The sequence below is a fragment of the Antechinus flavipes genome, chromosome 2, assembly GCF_016432865.1.
Source record: "Antechinus flavipes isolate AdamAnt ecotype Samford, QLD, Australia chromosome 2, AdamAnt_v2, whole genome shotgun sequence".
In the NCBI taxonomy this organism is placed as follows: Eukaryota; Metazoa; Chordata; class Mammalia; order Dasyuromorphia; family Dasyuridae; genus Antechinus; species Antechinus flavipes.
In genome coordinates this window covers 32,698,817-32,711,801 of record NC_067399.1, presented here as the reverse complement: position 1 = coordinate 32,711,801, position 12,985 = coordinate 32,698,817, and the positions used below count along the sequence as shown (strand labels likewise).

Below are 12,985 nucleotides of genomic sequence, written 5' to 3'. Positions count from 1 at the left end.
GTTGTTTTTTGTTTTTATTAAAGCTTTTTATTTACAAAGCATATGCATGGGTCATTTTTCCAACATTGACCCTTGTATGACCTTTTGTTGCAAATTTTCCCCTCTTTCCCCCTACCCCCTCCTCCATCTGACAGGTAGTCCCGTATATGTTAAATATGTTAAAATACATGTTAGATCCAATATTGTATACATATTTATAGTTATCTGGTTGTGCAAGAAAAATCAAATCAAGAGACACCCAGGGTTTTCTGATCAGGACTGGATAAGAAAGAAAAAGCTGATTTTTAAAATCTATTCTATATATTCTTTACCAAATTCCTTTTTAGAAATAGTTGTGGGGCAATGGATAGAACACCAGTCCTGGAGTCAGGATTTCAAATTCCATCTCGGACACTTACTAGCTTTGTGACTCTGGGCAAGTCACTTCACCCTGATGGCCTCTGGGAAAGGGAATAGTTGAAAATCTAGGAAAAAGCTGGTAGAAGAAATAGGCTGTCTGGTGCAGTAGATAGGACTGGCACCTGGAGTCAGGAGAACTGAGTTTGTTCCTTGTTCACAGCCAAATCACAAGCTCTGGGGATTTTAGTTTCATCTGTAAAAGGTGGGAGCTCAATCACCTCTCTAAATCAAATGGACCTGTGAATAATGTCTTCCAGCCCTGCTGGTGAGATCTTCAGTGGTAGGTGCGGTTAGCAGAGGAACTGATAAAGATGAATCAGGAGGCACTCAGGGAAAAGGCACTGATAGAAATCAGTTTAGCTCCTACTGTCTGGAGAAGTCGTCCAGTCAGAAATCCAAGTGATATCAAACCCCAGAAACACCCACACACACACACTGGAGTGCTCTCAACCAGTCTCACCTTGCTGTGCCCTCTCAGAAATCCCAGTCATGTCCCTGAGGTTAAATTTCTCCTCTAAAATCTACGTTAGGGGCCATCCCTATGGCTGCTCCTTCCTTTGGGTCAATTTGCAACAGCGCTCTGCTTCGTGTTATCTTTCCACTTCCTCTTCCCCCGTGATATCTTGCCACGTGGGACTAACTCCACTATGTTTCTCAGCCCCACTTCTCCTCCTTGCAGCTAACTAACTCTTTCAGATTCGTTTCAGGAGTTAGCCTGCCAGCTAAGGGCCCGTCCCAACCTCATGGAGTGCTCCTTTTCTATTAAGTTCCACTGAGGAACTTGTCTTTCCTATGTTCTCTCAGCTCCATTTTAGATTTACCACTCCTGGTGTCTATTGTATCCCTTCCCTTTGTAACCTGTTCCCCTGATCAAGGGCCCTGGTGAATTCTTTCGGTGACTGAAGCCCACCTTTTAGTGTCTACAAGACCTCCCACACATCATCTTCCATCACTCCCAATGAAAGCATCTCCACAGACAAACCTTGCCACTCAGTCACTGAGGGAACCTTGAGGAACACCTAACTTTTCAGATTCTTTCCTCAAGATTCTTCTGGGCCCCTCTTCTTCCCACAGAATGACTGGATTCAATAATTAGCTGGATTATCAAAGTATCCCAGGATACTTCCGGTGGAAAAAGTGGGCCGGGAGTCAAGAGCTGAATTCAAATGTAGCCTCATTTGAACCCAGTGACCCTGGGCAAGTCACTTTATCCTAATTGCCTCAATTTTCTCTTCTGTAAGATGAGCCCAAGGAGACGGGAAACCCTCCAGTGTTTTTGCCAAGAAAATCCCAAATGGAGCCATGAAAAGTCAGTCTGAGACTGAATCATAACATGAAGTCATGCTAAAGGAGGTAATGAGACTTGCCCATCTTTGTATGTGTGGAGGGCAAGCCGCCGGCAGGCAGGGCCCTGCCCGCGGTCTTCATCTTGCCAGCCCTGCCACACGCCACATCCGCACAGACGTTTAAAAATAAAACTCCAATATGCTGAATCACCGCCACACTCCTGCAAGCCTTCCAGCAGGTTCAGGTACGTGCTGGCTCAGTGACGGAAATCTAAGCACAGGCCGTGGCTCCAACTGGCGGCTCCGGGTTCTCCCTGAAGAACACTTGTAACCTCAGATGTCACTGGAGAAGACAGGGGGACCTTAATAGGGGTGAGCACGTCAGCATTTGGAGAATCCCCAGGGCCCAAGACATCTATGCAGCTTGGGGGGAGGGTGGAAAGGAAGGGGGAGGGAAGCATCTGTTGAGTGCCTACTATGTGCTTGGAAATATTACCTCATCTGAGTCTCGCAACAAGCCTGGGTGGTAGGTGCTGTTATTATTCCGAGGTACCTTTGAGGAAACTGAGGCACCAGCAGGGAAATGACAAGGAAAATGTTCCCAGCTGGCCATCGCTGAAAGGTGACTTGGAAGGACTAAGGAGACTGTTTGGTGCTCAGAACAGGACAGCGCTTTGGCCAGGATCACACAGCTAGCAAGCATGGGGGTGGGAATAGAAGGCAGGTCTAGTCCCAAGGCCTCGTGGAAGGTCCCGCCTGACACTACCAGGAACAAGTCTCCTCCACACACCCACACCCCCTCCCAGCCTGGCGGAGTACCTCAGTCTCTTTATCTGAGATAGTATCGTCCCATGCCCCGGGAGGTCCTCTCCAGATCTAAATGAACCCATGCCTTCGGGGAGGATCTAGTCCAAAGCCGCCTTTCACAGAAGTGGAATTGAAGTCTTCGTCCTCAGAGTCACAAAGTTTGGGTTCAAATACCATCTCTCTGCCTTACTATTTGGGTGATCTTGGACAAGTCATTTACCTTGTCCGGACCTCAGTTTCCTCGTCTGTAAAATAGGTTAAACCACACGATCTTTTTTTGATCCCTTCCAGCTACAGTTCCAGCTTCCAGTGGAATGAGCGGCTCTAGGACTGGCCAAGGAAGGACTGGGACTCCATCGGGACCTCTGCCCAAGCACTGGCTGCCTGGAGGAAGCGTCCTGTCCCACCCCCTCCTTCCCAGGCGTTTCCTAACTCGATTCGGGTCCCTCCGGCTGGCCAGTCCCACGCCGCGGGGGGCGGCCCACCAAGGCCATTGTGCGGGGGTGGCCGGGGCCGCCCGCCCCCAGCGGCACCTCCTCGGCCTGGGGGGTGCCGGGACTTGTAGTCCGAGGCCGCCCCCCGCCCCCCGCGCCTGCCAGCGGGAGGACTCCAGGTCCCATCGGGCGGTGCGGCGACGGCTCTGGTCAGAGGGGCGGGGAGGGGAGGGAAGGGGAGGGCAGAGGAGGGACCGGCCCCGGCTCTTTAAATCCTTTAAAGGGCTGTTCAAAGGGACGGCGGCTGAGAGCTGCGCTTGGGGGGTCCGGCGGCCGGTAAGGGGGCTGGGTTGGGGGAGCCCGAGCTCGGTCCGTCCGCCCGCCCACGGGGAGATGCCCAGCTTCAGTCCCAACTCCTCATCCACCTCACCCCCTCCTCTTGCCCTGGTCCTCCCTTCCCATGCGCTTGAGCTCTTGGGGGAGCAGCTTGGCTCCCCGCAGAGAGGCTCGGCTCGGCTCTGCTCCCTGAAGCCCGGGGAGGTCGCGACGGGAAGGAACTTTGCTTGGGGGCTGCGCGCTCAGCTCGGCGGACAGGGCTCCGCCCGGAACCGGGGGTCCCACGGTCATCGGGCAGGCCGAGCTTCTGGCCGGGGTGCGAAGGGCGGGCTTCTTCGCAGTGCCCGCCCCCGGCCGCCCGCCGCTCGGTCCGATCGTACCTCCGTCCCCACCTGACTCGGCCAGCGTCCTTGCTCAGCCCCCAGCCTTGGCCTTCCCGGGCCTTTGTTAGCGGGGGGCCCCTCGCCGCCGGCCGGCCCGGTGCGCTGCCCCGGGGCAGGTCCTCCGCGCCTCGGCTGGCCCCGGGGTGGCCTTGACCCTCGGCCCAAAGCGGGGCCGTTTCCAGCTGTTGCGGCCCGCCGGCCGGGGGGCCCCGTTAGGAGTGGGGGGACATTTGGGGGAGGTGTGGGATGCCGAGAGGAACGAGCACAGTATGTGGGCTCGGCTCATCCCGGAGGCTCAGCCTGTTCCATTGGCCAGGCTACCCCCCCACCTGCTGTTCCGGCACAGTCCCTTGACCTACTTCATCCTTCTCTCCCCCAGGCTGATGCTTGTGGTCGAAGTGTCCTGAAGTAGCTGGGCCCCCTGCTTCACCCACTTCCGATCCTGCCCCCCCTCCCCTTCCCCACCCTGGCTCCCCTCCCTCATGACCGCCTGGGTCATCCTCCCTGTCAGCCTCTCAGCTTTCTCCATCACTGGCATATGGATTGTGTGAGTACGGGAAGGGGAGAAACAAGGGGGAGGAAGGAGGAGAGACACGAGGGGGAGAGAGGAGGCTGGCCGGGGAAGGGGGAGATGAGCCAGGGCCAGGGAGGAACAGGAATGGGGCAGGACAGAACAGCTTGCTCCCACACACAAGGTCCCTTGTCCTGCTGTAGACTCTGGTGCTGGGACTCAGGACCGCTCGGGGTGTCTCCATAGCCTGGCCTCGTGCCTGGGCACAAATTCCCAACTACCCGCCACTCTTGGGACCAACTGGCACCAGTGGCACTAGGCGGGACGGAACCGCAATCGTGGGAGAGCAGGGACCCGGCGGGATTGGCCTGAGCTGCAGGCCCCTCGGGGACCCGAGGCTTTGGGATCACTCCCCATGGTGTCTGACTCCAGAGGAGGGGGCTGGATGGACGGTGGGGTCAGGCAGGTGCAGAGGGCAAGGGGGGGGCCTGGAGTCTGGGGAACGGAGCGGGTGATGCCCTCTGCCCTTGCAGGTATGCCATGGCAGTGATGAACCACCATGTGTGTCCTGTGGAGAACTGGTATGGAGAACAGTCCTGGCACCCTCCTTCTAAAGGCTTCCTCCATCTCTGCTCCTTTTTTGGGCTCAGGGGCTGGCAGCAGTCAGATGGCGACCCTGGGCCTTACTGCTGTGCTCTGATTTTGGCATCACCCACCCTTTCCCCAGGCATGGCACCTCGCCTACCTTCCCTGTATCCCCCCCAATCCCCCTTCTTCCTTTCGAGGCCCTTTTTCCCTGCTGGTTTCTATCTCTCAAGGATAGTGGAGAGAAAGGGACTCTTCTCTGCTTTTGGTGAGGGAGGGCTCGCTGGGGGAGGGCCTGGAGAAGGCATACTCTAACCAGGCCCAGGTGAAGGAGACGGGCTGCAGAGAATCCACTTTGCCCCAGTCTGCTCCCTGTCCCACCTCCCTCCCAGGTCCTACAACGAGTCCTGCTCCACCGACCCCGACATACAGGGTGGTCCCAAGAGCTGCTGCACGCTGGAGGACATCCCCCTGATCAGGTGAGGTCCCCAAGGGGGGCAGGGTGCAGGCCAGAAGAGCCCCTCCCTGTGTACCCCGCCACAGCCTTCGCTGCCATCAAGTCCCAGGCAGCGTCAGAGCATCTCCTGTCCCCGAGAAGGCTGCCTGCCGCTGTCCGGCCCGGGCCTGCCTTTGGCAGGAGCCCTCCCCTTTACCCCAGCTTTCACAGGGGCCTCAAGTCAAGTCCTGCCGGATAATGGGAGATGGGGAGGGAAGCTCACCTGCCCGTGCTGACTGCCTTTGTCTCCCCCCTTGCCTCACTCCTTTTCCAGTAAATGTGGCACATACCCCCCTGAGAGCTGCCTCTTCAGCCTCATAGGCAACGTGGGCGCTTTCATGGGTAAGTGCCTCCTTTGCATTCCTTTCCCATCCATCTGTGACCCCTCTTTTCCCCTCTGGGTCCCCACCAAAAAAAAGCATGTGAGGAAGGGCCAGGCCCCTTGTCCCGAGGGAGCCATTCTAGGCCACATCTGTGCTACTTTGGTCACCATCAGGTGACCTGCACTGTGGCTCAGGCTTGTGAAGAAACGCACTGGCGGGAGGGGGGAGGGAAGCTCTCCTTTTATTCCACAAAGGCTAAAGGCCGACTCGCTTATTTGTCTGCTCCTTACTTCCAGCCTGACTTAAGTCCAAGAGAGGGTTTATTATCAACTACTCAGTCAAGGGTTTATCATCAACTATCCACTCCACTCCCGAGCTATCTAAAAAGCCTTCGAGTGGGAACCCTGGCTGGACTCGGGCTGTGCTCCCGCTTCCCGGAGAGGGTCTGGCCGGGGGCAGCGTTCCCCTTTCTGAGGCACCGTGTGTCTGGGGGAAGGGGCCCTGTATTCCTTTGGGAGTAGGCTCCGTATCTCAGACCCCGGGAGGCACAGTCAGTGCCTAAGAGATAGCTGCTCTGTCCCTCAGCCTTCCCTTCTCGTCCACAGTGGCCTTGGTCTGCCTTCTCCGCTATGGCCAGCTGCTGGAGCAGAGTCACCGCTCCTGGGTTAACACCATGGCTCTCATCACGGGCTGCTTCAACGCCGCCGGCCTGGTGGTAGTTGGCAACTTCCAGGTGAGGCTGCTCTGCGAGCATCGGCCCCAGCTGCCGGCCCCGACCATCCTCCGGAAGCGGGGGCAGGCGGGGCGGCGTTGGTCAGCACCTTCTCTGCCCGGCCCAGGTGGATCACGCCAAGTCTCTGCACTACATCGGGGCGGGAGTCGCCTTCCCCGCGGGCCTCCTCTTCGTCTGCCTCCACTGCGCTCTCTCCTACCACGGTGCTGCCGCTCCCCTGGACTTCGCCATGGCCCACTTCCGTGCTGTGCTCGCCGTGATTGCCTTCGTGGCCCTGGTTCTCAGTATCCTTTGTGGGGCCCATCCTTGGAGAGAAGGGCGATCCCCGACAGGTGGCCAGTTTGGGAGGCCCTGGGGGATCGCCCCAACAATTCTGGCGGGCATTACTTAGTGCTGGGGCTGAAGAAGAACGGGTTCACCCCGGGTGGGCTGCTTGGCTGCTTCTGGGCAGCCCAGGGGGGGTCGGGGAGGGGCCGTCCCCACCTGCCCGCTTGGATTCCTTAGCCTCGGCCACAGGTGGCATCTTCTTCATCCACGAGAGCTCGCAGCTCCAGCACGTGGCCGCCCTGTCCGAATGGGTCTTTGTCATCGACATCCTCGTTTTCTACGGCACTTTCAGCTACGAGTTCGGGGCGGTGTCCACAGACACCCTGGTGGCCGCCTTCCAGCCGGCCCCCAGCAGAGCCTGCAAGTCTCCAGGGAGCAGCAGCACCTCCACTCACCTCAACTGCACACCAGAGAGTATTGCCATGATCTAAGCGCGGAGGGAGGTCAGTGGGGGACAGCTGAGGCCCCCCACTGGCCCCAGACCTCCAGCTTCCTTGAGTTTCTTTTGTACCAAAAAGATTTTTTTTAAGAAAAAAGTATTACTGATGGGGTGCATCCTCCCTTTGGAGGACCCCCCCCCATCCTCTCCTCAACTTGACACCTGTGCCATGAAGAGCAGCGACCCCTGCTGGCTGCCTGGGGGCCAACACTAAGTCTGCTCAATCCCAGCATTCTTATTTTCAGTGTTTTTTTTTTTTTCGTTTTTTTTTTTTAAACACTCCCTATCCTCATCTATTCACCAATCCAGCCCTTAAGGTGCCTTCTGCTCCCCACTGGTTCTGAGACCAGGCCACTGGAGTCTTTCTGCAGGAATTCTGGGGGCTGGGACAGCAAAGGGTATAGGAAGGAGGCAGCTAGTGGAGCCCCCGCCCCCAGCTTCCATCTGCTCCGACTTCCTTCCCTTTGCTCCTCCCTGCTTCCCTTAGGGCAAATAACCCAGCAGAATCACACGGATATTTTAGTACTTTTTTATATCGATTAAAAATCTAACTCTTGACTGTTTGGCCATCTGTCTTGAAGAACCGAGTATCTAGCGGTGGGAAGGGGTTTTCCTGGGATCCAAGACTGAGGAAAACCAGAATATCCCACTTTAGGAAGGATGTTGCCTAGGGAGCAATGGGGGACACAAGAGGGGTGTCGGAGGGGGTGGCTCTGATAGGGAGAAGTGACTACAGGGCTGGGGGGCAGAGCTGGGAACAATGGCAGGAAGCTGGGGAGGCAGATTCAGGTCAGGAAAAGTATAATTTGAGCGATTCAGAAGTGCAGTGAGGTCCGGTCCCCACCTATTTTGAGACCTCCATTACTCCTTGCGGGAATCTTGTTCAGGTTGGGGTACCCAGGATGAGACCACATCCCAGTCTGATGTTGTGAGCTGACTGTTTGGGAAGGTTTGCCTCCTAAGTGGACTGCCTACCACTGATTCCTTATGGGTAGCATTTCCTACTCTGAGCTTATATGGCAGGGAATAAAGCTCTTTCCATTACCCTTCTCTGGGGATTTGTGACCTGGGCTAGGTTCTCCTGGGTCTGCCCTTTGACCAGGGGATTTTACCTTCTCCCATCTGGGCTGAATCTTCCCCATGGGAGCCAGCTCTCCAGGAGCCCACCACTCCATCCCACCTACTCTCCCACCATTAGCAGAGGTGCAATGAAAGCAGTGTGTCCAGTTGCCCAGAGCACAGATCCTGTCAGGCAAAGGTGCTGCTGCTCAGGGTGAGGAAACGGTTTAATTGACATGAGGAAAAATGTTGGGAGGGAAAAAGGAAGCCCATCATGTATACATGGCTCCATGGAGGTATTCAAGTCGATGCTGCTGCTGTTGCCGCCGAGCCTAGGGGAGAAAAGTAGGAAGTGGTGAGGGGAACCCCACCTGATTCAAATGAGGTCTTCCAGAAGATAAAGAGGAGGGATGGTTACTCAACTTCCCTCCAGGGTCTGCCCTATAGGAGAGGTACAGTGAGAAGACAACCCAGGGCCTTGTAAAACCCCTCATGTGATTCTACTGATCCTCCAAAAGCCTACAAAAGGACCAACGGTGAAGACTTTTATACCCATATTCCAGAAATGGGTGGACAGATTGACTTAAGATTACCCAATCTCAAAGTAGCAAAGTCAAATATCAACTAGAAGTCTTGAGTTTTAGGCCAGAGCTTTCTGTAGCTCTCACAATGGGTGAAATACTCCCCGTCCAGGAGGCCCAGGTCAGTAATGCCCAGGTCTCCTACTTCCCCTCTCTGTTCTTACCTTATCTTTCTTATACTCCTCATACTCTTCATTGTCTGTGGGCAGCTCACATCTGCACAGTGGGCAGGAGTTGGTCTGGATAAACAGTGGGAGTGATCGTTCAATTGGATAGGTGTTAAGTGCCAGGGACTGTGCTACAGGTATTTGGGCTACAAAAACAGTTCCTGTCCTTGCTTGGATGGGAACACCTCGTACACAAAAATAAATACCAAGTGACTAGCAACTGGCAGGACTAGGAAAGGCCTCATGTAGGAAGCAGCCTTAGAACAAACTGAGGATTCTAAGGTATAAAAGAAGAGGGGAAGCATCTTAGGCAAGTAAGGACTTCTGGGTTCCTTTTCTACTTTTCTCTCCTGATTTCAGTTATTCAGGTTATGTCTCATAATTGTGACTTTCATCCTTGACATTTCAAGAAGGGCAGGAATGAAACTTTCCACTATGGATATGTGCAGTAAACAAATGGTGGGGGGAAATGGCTCCAAGAGAGAAGGCGGGCATAGATTGTGCAGAAATCTCAGGTACCTTGCCCAGCCAAGGGAGAATGCAATCTGAATGGAAGAGGTGCTGGCAGGGCATCTCCAGGGCAGTCTGTTCCTCCTCAAACTCCAGAAGGCACACAGGGCACTTCAGACCTTTATCTGGGGAAAAAGCTCCTCTTAGCTTCCACATAGGCTCACACCTTATCGCCTCCCCCCCACCCAAAATCCATTCCAGCACCGCGGCCTCAAAAGCAGCCTGCTCTCCTTGCACTTAGGGGAATTTTTTGTTCAAATTTCCTTCCAAGTCAACTAAAAGCCAGGAGTACTCAAGGGGGAGGAAGAGGAGTCTGAATTGGCTGCAGAAGTAACTGGAAGGTGGCTGGGATTGGCCAAAGGAGGCCCCTCACCAGCCTGGGCCCCTGTGATGATGGCTTTCGGCAGGCTCTGGACAGCTCTCTTGGCAGCAGGTGGGGGCAGTCGATGGTCCCAGTCTGTGAAGTCTGCAGATGCTAGCTCAATGTCCATCCCATTGAACAGTGTCCTGGGAAAAGCGTTTGGGGGTGGAGAGAGAGCTGTTAGATCACGGCAATAATAATCCCTCTTTCTTGGCATTCTTGCTCATACAATTTCTAACTCCAGGACCCCGATAGCTCTGAAGCCTCTAAAGTCCTAGCCCAGGACTTTCTACTTTAATAACTGCTTCCTTGGTGCCCCTGCCACCCCTAGAACTGGTGCATTGATGATTCTCTTCTCTGGTCCCAAGAGCCTTCTGGGATTCCTGAAGAATATATGGATCTCCCTTCCTCAGAGTCCCGAGTAACGCCCCCTCCCATCCTTTCTGACCCTAGGATAGCTCCCCCTCCCATCCCTCCAGAACCCAGGGCAGCACCCCCTCCCATCCCTCCTGAGACTCGGATAGCTCCCCCTCCCATCCCTCCTGAGACTCTAATAGCACCCCCTCCCATCCCTCCTGAGTCTCGGATAGCTCCCCCTCCCATCCCTCCTGAGTCTCGAATAGCACCTCCTCCCATCCCTCCAGAACCCCGGATAATCCCCCCTCCCATCCCTCCAGAACCCCGGATAATCCCCCCTCCCATCCCTCCAGAACCCCGGACAGCTCCTCCTCCCATCCCTCCAGAACCTCGGACAGTCCCCCTTCCCATCCCTCCAGAGCCTCCGATAGCGCCCCCTCCCATCCCTCCAGAGCTCCGGATAATGCCCCCGCCCATCCCTTCAGATCCCCTGATAGCCCCCCCTCCCATCCCTCCGGAACCCCTGATAGCCCCCCCTCCCATCCCTCCGGAGCCTAGGATAACGCCCCCTTCCCATCCCTCCAGAACCCCCGTTAATGTCTCCTCCCAACCCTCCAGAACCCCGGATAACGCTCCCTTCCAACCCTCCAGAACTCCAGATAACGCTCCTTCCCAACCCTCCAGAACCTCGGATAGCGCTCCTCTCCCGAACCCCCCGGAGTCCCGGATAACGGCCCCTCCCGAACCCCCGGTTAGTGCCCCCTTCCTCTCATCCCTCCTGAGGGATCACGTCCCCCGCCCAGCCCCGGTGACGACCCCCTCCCTCGCCCCCCCGCCCCGCCTCCCGCGTACCGTGCCAACTCCAGGAGCGCATTCTGCCGATACTGTTCCTCCGGCACTCCCGGCTCACAGTCGTGCTCCTCAAAATAGGACGCCATGGCAACCGTGAATCCTAGCCGGCGAGCGACCCCAGACGCTATGATGCTGCACTAAAAGATCCCTCCCTTCTCGCGCCACTCTGGCCAATGGGAGAACCACCTCCGTCCCGAACATCCAATCAGGACCACGATAAGGAGGGCTCCACGCCCTGCCGGGACTATGAGATCCCGGAAACCCCAACGATATTTTTCTATTGGTCTTTGTGAATCAGGTGGTGTAAAGCTCGAGCCAATGAAGGCTTCCCGCGAATTTAGGTTGTCATTGGTTGCTACCCGGAGGAGGCGGAGCCAGGGCGGGGTTCAGGTCGGGGCTGGGCCCGCCTCTGCCGGCTCAGTGCTGCCCTCAGCTGTCCGAGCTCTTCTCCCGCCACCTTACGGCCACTTAGCCTTGGAGACTGGGCTTCAGTCTCTTCGCCTCCAGGAGGATTGCCTTTGTGGACCCGGGCCATTCCTCACACATCATCGTATTTAGCATCGAACCCAACCTTTGGATGGATTGATGGATACCCATTGGTGGATCCTGAAACGGGGTGCAGGGTCCCAACGTAGCATTTCTGGGCTTTGAACCTGAGCCTGGGACCCCACCGTGGCCTCGAGGACTGGGGTAGTCTTTCTTCCTCATTCTTAGCAGCCTCAGCACAGCGCCCGGCACATAGCAGGTACTACCTAAATGCCGGTCTTTCACACCCCGCCCCAGTTTCGGCTAAGAGGACCCCACTAAGTTCTGAGGCAGTGGCGAGGGGCACCATGCTCCCTAATGCACCTTCCCACCCCAGAGTCTTTTTGCTTACCATATGCCCTTTCATAAAATCAGATTTCCCATCCCACCTGGCTGAAATCCCGGCCTGTCCAGGCCTCTGACATTTATCTAATAGTTGATCCACCCTGGCAACTCTGGGTCTGTTCCCTGCTTGTCTCCCACAAATGATGATGCCTTCTCTCTCCCACTCTCCACCCAAGGGTTGCCAGAGAAGGATGCCCTTGCCTGATCTGCCTCCCAGAAGAATGTTTTGGGTGGAATTGAGGGAGAAAGACAATATGATGATTAGAACCAAAATAATTGCTTGTATTTGTCCAGTGGGTTAAACTTTGAGAACACACTTTAGGGTCCCTTCCCTCCTGTTCATATTTTATATAAGAGTAAAGGAACAGCTGAGGAGCAAGAGGCTCAGAAAAGGGGGAAGATCAGGGTTTAAGAAGTTGGAAGGGGGCTGCTAGGGCTAGGGAAGGAGCCTCTTTATGCCCTATACACAGGTGTCAAACCAGATTAAAATATACTAGGAAACTGGTTAACAAATTAGAATACAATAAAAATCTAAATATTATATTTTAAAGCCAAGTTGATATGTAGCCATCAAGGGTCCTTATGTACTGTTTCATGACCCCCATTTCTACTTGAGCTGCCCAGTGTAAAGGGCCTCCAAAACTTTCTGGAGGATCATAACTTTAGAGGAGTGAGAGACCTTAGAGGCTATTTAATTCAACCTTCCCATTTGGGACTTGCCAAGATCACGACAGTGATATAGTATTGGGATGAGCTTTGCATCCAGGTTCTCTGATTCCTGGGTAGGCTGTCTTCAGCATGAGAAGCAAGGGGAAAAAACTCTGGATGTAGGGAGTCAACAATGGACATTACTGGAAAAATCTAAGTTAAGATGTCCTATGTATACATATATTGTACTTAACTTATACTTTAACATATTTTACATGTATTGGTCAACCTGCCATCTGGGGGAGGAGATGGGGGGGAAGGAGGGAAAAAATTGGAACAGAAGGTTTAGCAAGAGTCAATGCTGAAAAATTACCCATGCATATCTTGTAAATAAAAAGCTATAATAAAAGATTAATTAATTAAGATGTTCTTTGAGAATGGGAAACAGATTTCCTAACCAATCTGTCACCCCATCCCACCCCCCAGGTAGGGAACCCCCCAGAGCACTTCACACAGGAGGA

At 54.8% G+C, this 12,985-nt stretch overlaps 2 protein-coding genes and 1 long non-coding RNA gene across 3 annotated transcripts; 1 reads left to right on the top strand and 2 right to left on the bottom strand.

Annotated features, from left to right (window-relative positions):
• LOC127547449 (uncharacterized) lies at positions 1–3,079 on the bottom strand. The gene is made up of 2 exons (XR_007950185.1): positions 2,505–3,079; positions 1–2,028 (listed from the first exon to the last, which is right to left on the bottom strand). It is a non-coding gene; the product is annotated as an uncharacterized LOC127547449 (long non-coding RNA).
• Positions 3,080–3,171: 92 nt separating this feature from the next.
• TMEM150A (transmembrane protein 150A) lies at positions 3,172–7,617 on the top strand. The gene is made up of 8 exons (XM_051974373.1): positions 3,172–3,262; positions 4,025–4,192; positions 4,690–4,737; positions 5,134–5,220; positions 5,512–5,579; positions 6,166–6,293; positions 6,400–6,577; positions 6,810–7,617. The coding sequence occupies exons 2-8, from the start codon at positions 4,128–4,130 to the stop codon at positions 7,049–7,051; spliced, it is 816 nt and encodes a 271-aa protein (XP_051830333.1). The 5' UTR covers positions 3,172–3,262; positions 4,025–4,127; the 3' UTR covers positions 7,052–7,617.
• A 710-nt stretch (positions 7,618–8,327) lies between these two features.
• On the bottom strand, positions 8,328–11,076 carry RNF181 (ring finger protein 181). Its single transcript, XM_051974376.1, has 5 exons — positions 10,947–11,076; positions 9,750–9,883; positions 9,386–9,501; positions 8,864–8,938; positions 8,328–8,450 (listed from the first exon to the last, which is right to left on the bottom strand). The coding sequence occupies exons 1-5, from the start codon at positions 11,030–11,032 to the stop codon at positions 8,391–8,393; spliced, it is 471 nt and encodes a 156-aa protein (XP_051830336.1). The 5' UTR covers positions 11,033–11,076; the 3' UTR covers positions 8,328–8,390.
• Positions 11,077–12,985: the final 1,909 nt, after the last annotated feature.